At 41.9% G+C, this 14,012-nt stretch overlaps 1 protein-coding gene across 2 annotated transcripts in view; it reads right to left on the bottom strand.

The window, feature by feature from the left end:
• adgrv1 (adhesion G protein-coupled receptor V1) overlaps positions 1–14,012 on the bottom strand; it is a 108,582-nt gene that overhangs the window by 45,446 nt on the left and 49,124 nt on the right. For both annotated transcript variants that reach the window (XM_071482616.1, XM_071482617.1), the window contains 23 exons: positions 13,800–13,985; positions 13,421–13,656; positions 13,072–13,220; positions 12,671–12,869; positions 12,168–12,387; positions 11,823–12,062; positions 11,514–11,663; positions 11,169–11,389; positions 10,795–11,074; positions 10,487–10,630; positions 9,898–10,069; positions 9,389–9,530; positions 8,615–9,183; positions 8,234–8,497; positions 7,606–7,723; positions 7,314–7,485; positions 6,896–7,138; positions 5,079–5,486; positions 4,041–4,213; positions 3,634–3,880; positions 3,309–3,448; positions 2,238–2,398; positions 1,911–2,011 (listed from right to left, as the gene is read on the bottom strand). In XM_071482616.1, coding sequence (XP_071338717.1) covers positions 1,911–2,011; positions 2,238–2,398; positions 3,309–3,448; positions 3,634–3,880; positions 4,041–4,213; positions 5,079–5,486; positions 6,896–7,138; positions 7,314–7,485; positions 7,606–7,723; positions 8,234–8,497; positions 8,615–9,183; positions 9,389–9,530; positions 9,898–10,069; positions 10,487–10,630; positions 10,795–11,074; positions 11,169–11,389; positions 11,514–11,663; positions 11,823–12,062; positions 12,168–12,387; positions 12,671–12,869; positions 13,072–13,220; positions 13,421–13,656; positions 13,800–13,985 — 4,935 coding nt within the window. The remainder of the gene's footprint in view (positions 1–1,910; positions 2,012–2,237; positions 2,399–3,308; positions 3,449–3,633; positions 3,881–4,040; positions 4,214–5,078; positions 5,487–6,895; positions 7,139–7,313; positions 7,486–7,605; positions 7,724–8,233; positions 8,498–8,614; positions 9,184–9,388; positions 9,531–9,897; positions 10,070–10,486; positions 10,631–10,794; positions 11,075–11,168; positions 11,390–11,513; positions 11,664–11,822; positions 12,063–12,167; positions 12,388–12,670; positions 12,870–13,071; positions 13,221–13,420; positions 13,657–13,799; positions 13,986–14,012) is intronic.

Genomic DNA, 14,012 nt, shown 5'->3' with positions numbered 1-14,012 from the left:
TTACAGCCTCAGTTTTACAAAGAAGTGGATTCAGATAGATCATTACTGAGTCTGAATGTCTTTCAACACAACACTGTCAGTTTTGCGGTTGGAGAGACAAAGCTTGAAAGGCAAATTAATGTCTATAAGATGTATATAAATGTAAAATGGAAATGTGCAGACTTTGCACACTGATATCTCCAGATGCATTAAAATCACAGAGATACTTATATCTTAACCAACAGCCTTTATCCAGTGGATCTAAGTGTCTCAGCTTTCCTTCAATTTAATAGAGGCAGACAGACACCAGTATATAACTGGATGTTTTGATGTGCCCACATTAATTATATTTATTAGCATGTTTCGATAACTACTGGGGAAAATAATTGAGAAAGGATACTTCGGGTGAGGCAGGTGATTCCCAGGGGGAACAAACATGACACTGGATGGTAAAATATCTGACAGAACAGCTACTTAATGGTAACTGGTAATTTATCACATGTTTTAGCCTCAGGTCCACTGCATCTCTCATCTTGTGCATTCATGTTTTAAAAGGGAAGTCACTGGATAGTTCAGTTGATTGCTGTATTGACAATATCTACCAGGATTCTGAAGAAAATTTAGGCAGGTGTTGGATACAAACAAAGCTTTTAGAAAGAAGAGGCTAAAGAGAAATAGACTTCAAAAACAAATCTGCTGCTAGAGGTTTATACAAAAAAGGAAGTCATGTTTTTTCTGTTTCTAGCTAGCCATCTCAGATCCAAGATAAGGTGCATAGTTAAGTGAAGACAATGACGTCAAACAGTCTATTTTAATTCAGCACATCCTGCATCTTGAGCCCATCATTACTTCCAAAATGTTCCCAACAGATGACCACTTAGAGGGTACATATTAATACCAGAGTGCACATTCGGTCAGGCCTTCATTTTGTCAGACTGGAATTCAACCAGGCCTTCATCGACTGGCCTTGACTAAAAGGCCAAAGACACACGCATGTATAACTGCTATAGCACAATCTCAGACACGTGCACATCCAAGGAAGACGGCCTTAACACGCACTACAGTATCAACAAGGAAACAGAACAGGACGGAATTTTCCATCCAAAACCCTTTAAGGTTCAGGGGCTCTGCCTGGGCAATAAACAGGTTGAGTCCGAGGTGTTTTGCCCCCAACGACAGTCTGCTTTAGTAGGGGCTCGTGTTTGTCAACCAAAGAGAGGGGGGACTAGTGGAAAATTACCAGTCCCGCACTCACTCACGCACACACGTGCACATATACACACACACACATGGTGGGGACAACCTGAGAGACTATCGTGCAGCCACATATCTATCTCGCTCATTGCTTATGTGACAGCTTGCGTTTTTAATGGGTGAGGGTGCGGGGGGCATGGTTGCGTTGTCAGGACGCTCTGGCCCGCAAAGTACGCAACCAATGACATTCAATGATGTGTGTTCACATCTATGCACATTTCCAAGAGAATACCTGTGACATGTCTAGTGGCAAGTCAGGTGGGTTGGGCCAACATATATACAGTATATATGAATATGTACATATGTGTGTGTGTACATGTGTAAAATATTTAAATATAAATATGTACATGTGTGAGTTTTTTTCTGTTTCTGTCAGTATTTTTATGTCATCAAAGTGAAAGTGTGTGTTGTACTCCACACATTACACCTGCGTTAATGTGTGTGAGCTAGAGAGCACAGAGAGATGAATGACTATAATAATTTCCAAAGGCTCCCCATCCATCTGCATTTGAGGCCATACAGCGAATGAAAATGCCACAGAAATGAATGCAGATCTTGAGGGAGAGTGAAGGTCTGAGCCTTCATAAGCATCGATTTGCAGGTCTCAGTGCTCACTGTGGCATGTAATGTAAAGTAATGTCTTACTTCACAAAAGGATCTTAGCAGAAATGTGTTACCTGGGTTCCGAGGCAGCTCACCATCATGTGAGTGAGCAGTTTGGCAGCAAACATGGGGAAACGAGAACACAGCACGTGGGATATAATGGCCAACGCAAAGCCTGTGGAGGAGGGAGTAAAAACATGAAATCAAGATTAATGATCAATTAAAAGATGATTTAAATGAATCAACAGTAGCTATTTATAACAATGTGGGAGGAATACATGATCTCAGGATGGATTGCACCAAAGGGAAAGGCAAGCAGGCAGTAGGCAGACAGAAAAGCCACAGGAAAATAAGTGAAGACAAGTGCAGAGGAGAAGATGTAAGAGTAGTGTGTTTTGTACCTGAGATGCAGATAAATCCTGAGGCATAGAAAGCCTCGTTGTAGGATGCAAGAGAGGCAAACTCTGCGTAGGCTGTGTAGATAGACAAGTGGGAGCAGGCACATTCCACATAGTTCCCACTCTCTTTCACAACCCTGCAGTACTGACCATCTGATGACCAGCTAGAGGGGAGAGGAGAGGAAGGATGAAAGAAGAAAGAAAAAGGACAGATGAGTTCCAACACTATTGTTACATCAGAGTATAACACAGACATGGCAATAATAAAGCAAGTCAAGGCAATGAGCCTTCTGCTCAGGGCTTCTTTTAATTATATTATTGTTATCAGAGGTAACATTCACCCCACAAAGATGTTGTTTGACAAACCAGAACATCATTTTTGTGCTAGAGTTTGTAGCCGTGCTAACAAAGAGGTATTGATTGAGCAGTTTTTAAAGAGCAAAAACCATCCTTTAACATTTTCATTTTAACTTTCCACTTACATCAATAAAGTCACACTGCAATATTGACCTTTCCATGTCAGTGACTTTGCTTTTCTCTTCACCTTTTGTTCTCTCTCCATATCAGTTCCCTCATTTTTGTTTTCTGGGATACATCGTAGCTGTTCGGGCCAAACTAAACCTGCCAATTCTTAACATGTAACACTGTGTTCCAGCCAAGTCCCATTCCATGCCCCAAGAATGTCCACAACAAACCGCCTCCGAGTGGGAGGATTCAGACTGTAGCAGAGTGAATGTGCAGATATTAAACAGAAAGATATGACTTCCCCCATGGACACAGAGAGGCCTTATTGAGAGGCTGAACTTGGTCTTTTGCCCTTTTCTCAGCCAACTGGTCTCACTCACATAATAAGTGCGAGGCAGACAGAGAGAGGTGAGCATGGGGTTACAGCTTTAGAACAGACAGTTACTAATACAGATGTCCAGCATCTGTCTTTATCAGCAATGGTGGTTGCATCATCAAGAATGGAAATGATTTGAGGGTTAATATGTACATATAGTGTCAACAAGCTGTCTTTGGCTTATCTAGAGGGACTGCGCATGAACCTCAATAGGTATGTCTCTGTTGCATTACCTTGCAGTGGTGTGGTTCCAGAGAAGGCACAGAGACCGGCCTGGCTTAACTTGCAGACCTTGGGTGTGGATACGATACACCACCTCATTGCCATCTTCTAAGGGTCGTGACCCTCTGTCCTGGAGACTGGCAGAGAAGACCTACATATAAACAGAGACAAGAGACAGAGAAGAGAGTTCAGCCGTGGAGTGAAATAAAAAACTAATGGCTAGTTTCTGTTGGAGCAATACTGCCACCTGCAGGTTTATAAATGAAATATTTTCCCAGCACTGAAAAAGACTTCGCCCTTACACTAAAACAAGCAAAACTATATGAGCTTCCCTACCTTGCCATTGAGAGCAGTGGTTGTGTCATTGCTCAGAAACCAGTGCTCAGTTCTAAACTCAGTCAGCTGAATCTGGCTGAGGTTGCCACAGTCAGGAGTCAAGACAGCTGGTACTGCCAATAGGGTATCTGGGAGCTGAAAGAAGTCTGCATTACGGCCCCTGAATTTGTGTCCATTGATTTGTGTTGGGTACCACTGGAAGGCAGAGATGGTCATATATGGACACGTTTCCAGGATGGTACCCCTTCTGGACAAATCACACAAAGAAAAACATTTAATACCAAGCATGAAAGCCTTAATAATATTCAAAAAGAAAGTCATAATTGTTTTTAAGTGAATATCCAGTGTTAAAACAGCCCAAGATTGTTCAACATCTTAAAAGTTCATAGAGGCATATTCACACTCACATCTCGCATTGGCTGCGCGTGAGGAGGGAGAAAGCAAACCGCTCAGCCACCTCAGCAAGGTGGCTAAGGCCTCGGGTGTCGACTCTGCTGGGATTGGCCAAAGCACACAGCAGGTCATAGGTCAAATTCCGGCTGCTTTCCTGTAAAGGAGCTCTCTCTGCCTCTGCTAGCACCTGGCTCAGGTGAAAGACAAGGTTAGAGAGAGTTAGAGAAGCATCATAAACCTCTGGTATTGTTTGTATGTCTCTGTCACTGACATACAGTTCATCTGGTCTGTATTTGTATTTTCCAAAGGTCTTGGCTCTGTCACTTTCTTTAGGCCTCACAGTTATACAGCTTCTGCGTCTGTCATTGTTAATCAATGCCATTTTTGTCCGCAGTCTCTCCTTCCCTTCATCTTCTCTCTCTCTCTCTCTCTGTCTCTAAACTTCCACATATTCATATGCTGTGTCACTCATGCCTCTGTTTATTAAATTACAGTGGTGTTTGCATTTGCGTAGAGGCTGAACAAATGTAATATGTAGACTCTAACATCAGAGAAGCGTAGTGCTCATGTAGAGGGACAACTGAGACCTTTTCAAATGACAAACTAATCCTCAGATCTGTCAGAGTACTGCGTTGGAGGTAATGTATGCCCTTTAACACCGCTCCGTCTGACACAAACTACTTCACTGACTTATAAGCTTCAAGTGGTGAAAAAAGTCACAGAGAAGCAAGTGTTTCACTTATCGCTGACTCATTATGCTGTAATGTTTATAAATTAAATACAAATCAGTAAGCTATTTGCAAGGTCTGGGAAATGGTGATAAAATCAAACATACTAAATATAGTATGATAAATAATCATTAGTAAAACAATTGGAAAAACAATTGGAAAAACTAAACCTAAGCTAAATTAAATATATTTATCAATCCTGGATCTTGTCTTACATCATGATATTGGTCTTGTGAAGGAGCAAATAAAACACTGTTTTATCTGCTCCTTTTTACAGGTTTTTATAAGAAATGTTTTATGCTTGATCTTCTCTAATCCTCTTACCTTCCCAAGAGCTTCGAGCACGGCGGTCATTTGCTCACGGTTGAGAGGTGTAGTGATCTTGCTGATCAGTCCTTGCAGCACCTGGTTCAATATAGTTGGGTCAAGAGGCTGATGTAATTGTTCAAGTAAGACCCACACAGCTTCACTTGCTGCATTTGACACCAAAGTCACATTAGCCAGCCCAAACTGAGGGTGCACTTTGGCGCCCCCTGTAGCATTGTAAAGCTCCACCTGGAAGCGCTTAGGTGTGGGCAAGAAAGAGGCGAGGTCAGGTGTTAGGTAAATCTCCAGTGACGTGTTACGGTGCCCCACATCGAAGGTTATTCGACCCTCCTGTTTAGGAAAGTCCATCCCTGCTTTAGCAGGCCTGATTATAGAGGGACCCACCACATCTTCCCTAAGCAGCTCCTAGAAGAAAAACACAGACATGTTTTGTGGTAAACTGGACTGATTAAAGCAGCAAGTCGAGGAGTTAAAAAAATAAGAATGGACTTATTGTGACCAGCCTTATGCTGCAAAAATTCAAATGATAAAAAGTGACATCACTTATTATTGTTTGCTTATACCTGAGAGCAGTCAATAAAAACAATTTTACCTCACATCTAAAAACAATGAGAGTACATGCTTTTATTATGCAGTCCCTCAACATGCTTTAACTCTGAGAGATGAAAGCAGTTGACCTGGCCCTGTCTCTGAGGTTTTTGATTTTTGTTGTGTGTACTAGATACACTCAGACTTTGATCTTCGATATCAAAAAGTCTGAGAGCCAGTGGATATAATGCCCCTGAGCTCAGTGCAGCAAAGAGATCTCTAATCATGATCCGTAAAAGAAAAGGAGAGTAGGAATGAGATTAAATAGGTGAAGAGAGGAGGAAACGTTGGTCTTTTTGAACTGCATCATCATCATCATCAGCATCAATAAACCATGACTTTTATAAAAATTTACATAGAGACAATATAAGTGGAGGACGGACTGAAATCATGGGACAAACATTAAACAAAATGTAAAATGACTACTAAATGCTGTTTTGTTTTTTGGTCCTCAATTTTAAAATACATGCATAAATTAAGGATTATATCATGCAGATACTTTTGGGAATGTATTTATCCAGCATCATTGCATTGCAATATACCTCTTCTATGACTCAATTTTACTCTAAATTGCTCTAAAGCAGTATACCAATTGAGAAAAATTAAACATAACAAAAACCTGAATCATCATGCTCCTGCAAAAGAACTTCTAATTTTCCAACATTACTTAATAAGGAATACATTCAAGAAAAAATTAGGACCGTTGTACCGTACATGTCTCATGCATGACCTAATATAGTAATCAAGGTTTTCTAACTGGCTAACAGTAAAAACAAATAATTAAAGTGTTGTAAAAGAGCCAGATTAGGTCAGTATGCCGTTTGATTTGTGCCTGCTGAAACTCATGAGGTAAATTAGATTAAACAGGTCAGACAGGCAGAGATAAACATTGTTGTTATGCTTTCAGTGATTGCAGAAAAATCTTATTGTAGTTATTAAATGGTTTGAATTATATTAGCCTCGACTGAAAATGAGATTTCCTAGTACTGACAATTACACCTCTAAGGCAAAATCTAATGGACAAAAATTGGTTCCACCTGCGTTTCATAAAAATAAATGAAATAATAGTGGTTAAACACCAGCTCAAACAATGAGAAATACTATTTCAAGACATGTGTACCATGTGTGCTTCAGTGCATTTGTGCACATTTGTATCTATGCCCAATTTATTCATATGTGCCACTTGTGCTCTATACTTAATTACTACACATGTGTTTGTCACTTACCAGTGTGCGATATTGTACAGACATGGTTGAAGCTGTGCTCGCTTGTCTGTAGATCTGGAGACTGAGCCTTGTGGTCATCGGGGTGGCAATGGGCAGTCTGTAGCCCACAGCAAAGTACACCACACCTTGTGGGTCGTCGCTTTCTACCAAGGTGATGTTGGCAAAACGAGTGGTCTCATTAATGGTAGCTCCAGCACCCACCTGATAAATCTCTACCAAAAACCATGTCTGGTACTCTGGTTCCTACGGCAACACAGAATCACAGTTGTTTTATTTTGTGCACCAGAGGATTTTTATGATTACACACTAAAAGAAATCTATTATTTTCTTCTTCAAACATACTGAGTGCATTTCAAGGTCAGCAAGATACCAACATATCATAGCTCTGCCTCACCAGGCGCCCCCGCCTCTCTCTTACCTCATCATGCTGGACCTCCAGAGTGAGAGCACATATTATTGCTCCTTTCCTACACAGTGCAGTTCCTGAGGTCTGCACCAGCTGTCTGGTTAGGTTTACTCCATTGTTGACAAGAGCTAGAGCTGCCTTGCTAAAGGTAGCTCTCCAGAAGACCTGCAAATCCTCAAAGGCTCTGAAGAGATGGAGAAAGAGCATACAAATAAATAGCTACAAACAATAAAATGTCTTGGTTGCAGACAAATATCAAACCTTTTCCAGTGGACAATTTGTTAACAACCCCAGAAGGGATCACCTGTTTTCTTGTCTCTGCAAGTAGAGAACAGCAGTTCTGTTGTCTGAATCCTCATCCAGTGCTTGGCCCACCAAAGAATTAAAACTAAATCCTATGATACCATTATGGAAGTCACTCCCTGGTATGGACAGAGGGAAGGAAAATAATGAAGATACCACAACAGAAAGAGGGGAAAAAAAGAAATGGAGAGTACAAATTAATCTCCCCATAACCTCACAGTCACATAATAATTTATTTTGTAAACAGTCCTATACGTAGAATAATCAAATAATCTGCCCACTGCAGTAATTATGTGAAAGATAAAGCTGTGAGGCCCAAAATAGCAGATGGAGACTAATGTAGTAGTGACCTAATGCAAATCAAATAGCATTAGTGAAGAATGCTGAATCATCATTGAGATAATAAACAACATGTCTGCAAGTCCATTTCATTAGATCCACAAGATACACTTGGGATTAATCTTGTGCTATAAACGAAGGAAGTTTCCAGAATAAATACCAATAAATAATTATACTGTATTATTCTTATTTGCTAGAAAACATGATGAGTGAAATGGTATACTTCTTAACACTTTTTTTTTAAATCTTTGGTATACAGTGGACTAAGATCTGTTTTTCATCATTTTTACCAAGGATGGTGATCTTGGCAAAAGCTCCAAAGCCCTGGTCTGGACGGTCTGTGATTTGTGCTCCTCCCTCTGGATCGCTAAGGTAGATGAAGAATACTTCCTGTCCCTCAGGCTCTGAGTCATCCAGGATGAGGAGGATAACCTCTGTCTCATTTTGACCAGCCTGCAGTGACACTACAGTGGACTCCAAGCGGAAGTCCTGTTGCTCCTTTGCCAGGGTCCCAACAGGTTCCAGAGTGAAGGGAAGAGGTGTTGTACTTCCATCTGGATAAAACCACACAGCAACATAAGTTAAAGTGCTATTGTAAACATCCAAGTAAATTACAAAATAGAACATACTGCAATGGAGAGATAAAATTGTGCAACAAAACAAACACACACCTCCATATGCTTGGACTCGAACCCTCACATCCCCTGCGACATTGTCAGACCTGCGCACCCTCAGAACCACCCTCCGCTCCTGCTGGGTCTCCTCGTCCCTGTCCTCCGCTACTTGGACCAGTTCAGGACCAATACTCAAAATTCCACCAGTCACATCACTAGCCAGGATGGTGACAGTGGCCACACTGTGCTGAGGGTTGAGGCGAGGAGAGGCCTCTGCCCAAGCTAAGTCTGAGCTAAGGACTTGAACATCTGTTAGGTTGACATGAAAGTACTCATCTGGCTCTGAAAGGGAATCGTCAAGTATTGAAAGATGGAATGAGCTGTTGGTTTGGCGAGGTGATTCAAAGACCAAACGGCCATCTGGCACTGCAAGAAAGTCCTCTCCTGCTGCTGCGCTGCGTGCTATTGTTTTATAGGAGACATGAGTGGTATTGCTACGAGAACCGTAGAGTCTCTGAACATAAAGTGTTATAGTCTGGATGTCCTCTGCGATAACTATCTGACGGGAATCAGGGGCAAACTGGTAGACCCCCAGTGGCTCCACTTCTGCTACGGTAAAGCCTGACCTGTGCAGGGAAATGGACAATAGAATGAGGCTGCACTTGATAAGGACAAATATACAAATATTCAATACAAATTGTATCCACTACTTAAATGATAACCTAGAAAAACTACCTGTTGACATCACTTTAAAGATATTACCAACGGACTAGTAGTCCAAATTTGCATGTGTTGAATCTACCATAAGTGCGATCACTGTGAAACCATTACCTGAGCTTGACAGCACCAGTTGCAGCAGTGTTAGAGCTGGCAGCAGTGAGGTGTATAGCATAGGAAGCTGGCTCTAATGCATCAGCAATAGCTGTAAGTGATATGGCTTTAGTCCTCTCTCCATGGGCCAGTGTCAGTGAGCCTAAATATGAGGAAGGAGCACATTAGCAACAATCAGAAGAGCAGGCTGTTGTTAGTCTGTTTGGCATCAGCCTGATAACCATATTGCAACAGTTGGTTACACAGAAAGACTTATAATAAGAGAGATGAAAGCTCAGATTGCGGCGGTGCCATTCAAGGATTAATAAGTTGCATTAATTACTGATCAAACAGATATAGACACATATCAAGTATATGTGAACATTATTGAATGTTCAAATATTATATTTAAAAAGTAAAACAACAAAAACTGAAAACGTAGCACAAGTGGGTTGAGATAACGTGCGAGTCTAAACTGCTATCATTCAGTTTTTCAGGGATTCAGGGATTTTCCTCTCTGACTGTATTACCTGAGCTTGGGGTGATAGCTCCAGTTCTGAAGCCAGGCACAGCTTGTCCTGAAGGAAACCCAGCTTTCCACTGCACTATGATGTCCCCAAACAGTCCTGTTCGTGTCACCTTTGCCTCACATTTCCCTGTTTCAACACTTGAAACCTGCAGTGCCAGGGAGGCAAAGCCGACCTGCACAACATTAATACGAAAAGACAAGTAATGTGTGTTATGGGATGAGAAAGTTATTTGTTATCAAGTGTCTTTTTGTATGCTACCCAAGGGCAGTCATGTAAACATGAATGGTGGTCCATGTAACACACGCATGTGTGGAGCATTCAAAAGGCTCGACAAGACACGGCTGAGTGTTCACAGAGCAGTCAAGGACTCAGCACTAACTCAGGAAGGTAAAGTTAAACTAAAATCATTCTTCTAAAACAAAAAACTGAAACCCTAATGAAATGTCTTTGAGCATACCACCGTGGCTCATCCACTGATAAGTGTATTGATTGGTAGCACATCTTACCTCCTGAGTGCCCTGCAGAGAGGACAATTAAAAAGAGTTTCTCCCTCACAGATAAATCATATGTTACAAAAAACACAACTTACCTCTGAGCTGGCAGCTTCCTCAGGTACAGTGACTGTAGCAACGTTGACGTCATGAAGGAGGCGAGGCAGTGAGCCGAGGATGGGACTGACGAGTCTAACATCAGTAAGCTCTGCTCTGAAACTTTCACCCACTGACAAAAACACCTACAGAAATAAAAGCAGGAAAACAAAAAAGTGAAAACAAATGAGCATTTCAAAACATATAAACTATGGAATTTTGAATAGGTTCCTCTGTAATCATTCACAGATGTCTTAATTTGCTGAACGAATGTCTCTGTACTAATGCCAATAAGCATCCTCTCCCTTACCTGGCTGCTGATAGGGACAGTGAATGTGCTGAAAGTCTGTCCCTCTCTCATGAACAGCCGTCCTTGAGCTTGTCCTCCTAGGATCTCATCGATGTCCATCACTTCATCTATAACTCCACTGATCCTATAGCTCACACTGGCATTGCCAAACAGCCCAGCAAGTCGAGTCACATTCATAACCAGAGCCCTGGTGACCTCTGACCCTGACCCTACTACCACGATAGATTGCTGGTCAGGGTTCAGGGAAAAGACACCGTGGGGCTCATCATTAGCACGCACCCTAAGGATGAGAGAATGAGATTAATTTCAAGTTAATTCCAGCTTTGATTTTTTACTGGGAAGTTAATATATGTTATGGGACCATAATGACACACCTGATGTGGGTTCTGGTTAGGTTTGGGTTGGCATCCAGAGTAGCACCACCCTCCACAGCTGTGAGTTGGACAGTGTAGAGCTCTTCCAGCTCTGGAACTGAATCAGGCATCAGGCTGAGGACAATTTCTGCTTCCCTTTGTCCGTCCAGAATCATCACTGAACCAGCTAGGGCTAAGAAGTCACCTGCTGTGTCTGAGTCACTCTGTATCTGCCAGTGCACCTGAGGTGAAAGAATGGTTGTGTTTAGACTTTAACAGCGGCAAAAAAGAATCAAATTCAGCTAGTTTGAGAACTGATACTGGATATGACTGATAAATAATAACTGCATACTGATGTAAGCTTACTGTGATATTCCCCATGACACCCTCTCTGCGTGTAATCAACAAGGAAATGTTGAGTGGGCCCTCTGCCTCTGTGGATTCATTGTAGACACGGTCTCGAAGGGCATCTGTAGTAAACTGGACTATACCATTGGGGTCACCAAACTTCTCTATCTGGGAGACAAAAGCACATTAGGAGAGAACGGTGAGTAGGGTGCTGAGGCTTGCATCCAGTCAGATTTCCTTCAGAAAAAAAAGTGCTCTGGAAAAATAATAATCGTTGTTCAACAATCTTAACTGATTCATGATGGTGAAATCAACCTTATATCTAACCTTTAGTGTTATGGAACCAGCCTGAGGATCAACATCCATCCCTCCAGATATAATGCTGAGCTCTATAATAAATGTCTCTTCCACCTCCACCTCTCCATGGGGGAGAATCCGCAGCTCTATGGTGCGTGTACCTTCCTCTCCATCCCTGAAGAGGAAGGACCCATTCACAGGCTCTCTTATGTCTGTATTGAATGGAGAAAGGATCTCTCTGCTGTTAGGACCACGGATGACCCACGCAACCTGTAAAAAGGTAAAACCATTTTGATTTAGTTGACGTCCATGAAAAAATACAAAATAAATAAAAATAAAACAGGACTTGAGTGCAGAAGATATTGTTCCTCGTACCGTTGCATTGCCCACTAGGCCTCCTGTCCTCTCCAAAACAAGACTGAGTTTGAGAGTGGAGTTAGGGTTGACCACAGTGATTAGGCTCTCATTGAGGAAACGGACCACCCCACTGTGAGAGTCACTCTTGGCGATGGTTACCCTGGCAACACGCTGAAAGCCTAGAACTGCACCCCCTGTTGCTCCAATCAGCAAGACCTCAAATATCTCAGGATTTTCACTGGGAAAGATAATTTCAGTGTTAAGTTGGAATCTAATATTGTCCTCATTCATTATAGCCTTGAATTCATTTTTTCTTTCTCCACTGAACTGTGACCCGCTGAGTTTCTAATGATTTATTCCTTACATTTTTTTCACTAGAGTTTAACTTGGTGCATAATGTGCTAATATGCTAATGCATTGATGTAGCTAGCACAGAAAATATGTGTGTGTGCTTAGTATACAGTACATTGTATGAATTAAGCTAGACATTTCTCTTAGTTATTTTCAATTTCTCCTCTCACCTGTCAAGGTCATCTATAATAGTGACATTAATGTAGCTGGTATTCTGGCCATGGACAAACATCACTGAGCCATTATACAGGATGTAGTCGAGGTCAAGGGTTGCACTCAAGCCTCTTGAAATGAACTGAGCAGAGACTGGTCCAAATGAGCCTACTCTTCTCACCACCGGGATCAACACAGTGCCCACATCCTCCTCAACTGAAAGACAGAAAGCCAGAAGAAAAGTTAGTATTTTAAAATTTACTATTTTGCATACAGTTAATAATCTTTTAATATCATCTCTGCATCAAGTGTTGTATATCAAAATTTTGTATGACAGTTGAGTTCTAGTTCCCACACTTGAACATTTTTCACAAGATAAAATTAAAGTGCCTCAAATTGGCTTTGTTTTGAGTCTTACCTGTAGTGCTGACATAGTCCTGTCTGAACTCCAGGATACCCTCTGCATTATCATTCTTTAGAATGACCACATTGAGAAAAGAGATGTTGCCTATAGCTGGAGGCTGGTCCAGCTGCAGACCTGACTCTGTCACGGTGTAGTCCACAGAACTGACCACCAGAGGGAGACACAAAATGTCACTGACAAGAAACCTCTACCAGTCACATCAACATGGTATTTTCACCAAATTCAGGCTTTGCTATGCCTATATTATGAATTAAAACAATAAGATTCTCCCCCTGTATAAGCTATTATAAACATCCCACCCAACAAAGTTGGTGATCTACTCCAGCTGATCGAGTTACTTTACCTGACATTGACTAACTCCACCTCAGTAATGTTAAGGAAGAACGCCTCAGGCCCCTCTGGAAGACTGTCATCCTGAATTTGCAGTACGACTTGCTGTGAGGTTTGGCCTGGGGTGAAGAGTAGTCGTCCTGAAGCTGGAGCAAAATCCACTCCACTGACTGCTGTGTCGCCTGAGGTCTGATAGGTCACCCATACACTGCCCAAACTGCCTATGGAGCGATTAACTGTCACATTCACCTGAGGAAAGGAAAAGAAATGACAGCTACAGCTATAATGTTACTACATTATATCCAGTGACTCTGGAGACACAACCCCATTTGTTAATATGCCTACATCATACAGCAGATTTATATATGTCAGGCTCATTTTCATGACCTCACCATTCGCTCCTCCTCTGTTGCTGTGAGCTGGTGCTGGGTGAAGGTGAAAAGGCCATAGGGGTTGTCACTGGCTGCCATTATAACCCTGGCATGCCTGGCTATGGGACTTATTTCCAGTCCTGAGGTAGCAGAGGTCAGTGCAAGCCTGTACTCCCGGCGCTCTTCAGGAAGTTCATCATCCAGTGCCTAAAGTCATAACACATATGACAGGGA

Source organism: Trachinotus anak, unplaced genomic scaffold (assembly GCF_046630095.1).
Source record: "Trachinotus anak isolate AG129_WGS33_773 ecotype Australia unplaced genomic scaffold, CSIRO_AGI_Tana_v1 ptg000008l, whole genome shotgun sequence".
In the NCBI taxonomy this organism is placed as follows: domain Eukaryota; kingdom Metazoa; phylum Chordata; class Actinopteri; order Carangiformes; family Carangidae; genus Trachinotus; species Trachinotus anak.
Note: the sequence above shows the minus strand (reverse complement) of the source record. Positions and strands in the feature narration are given on the sequence as shown.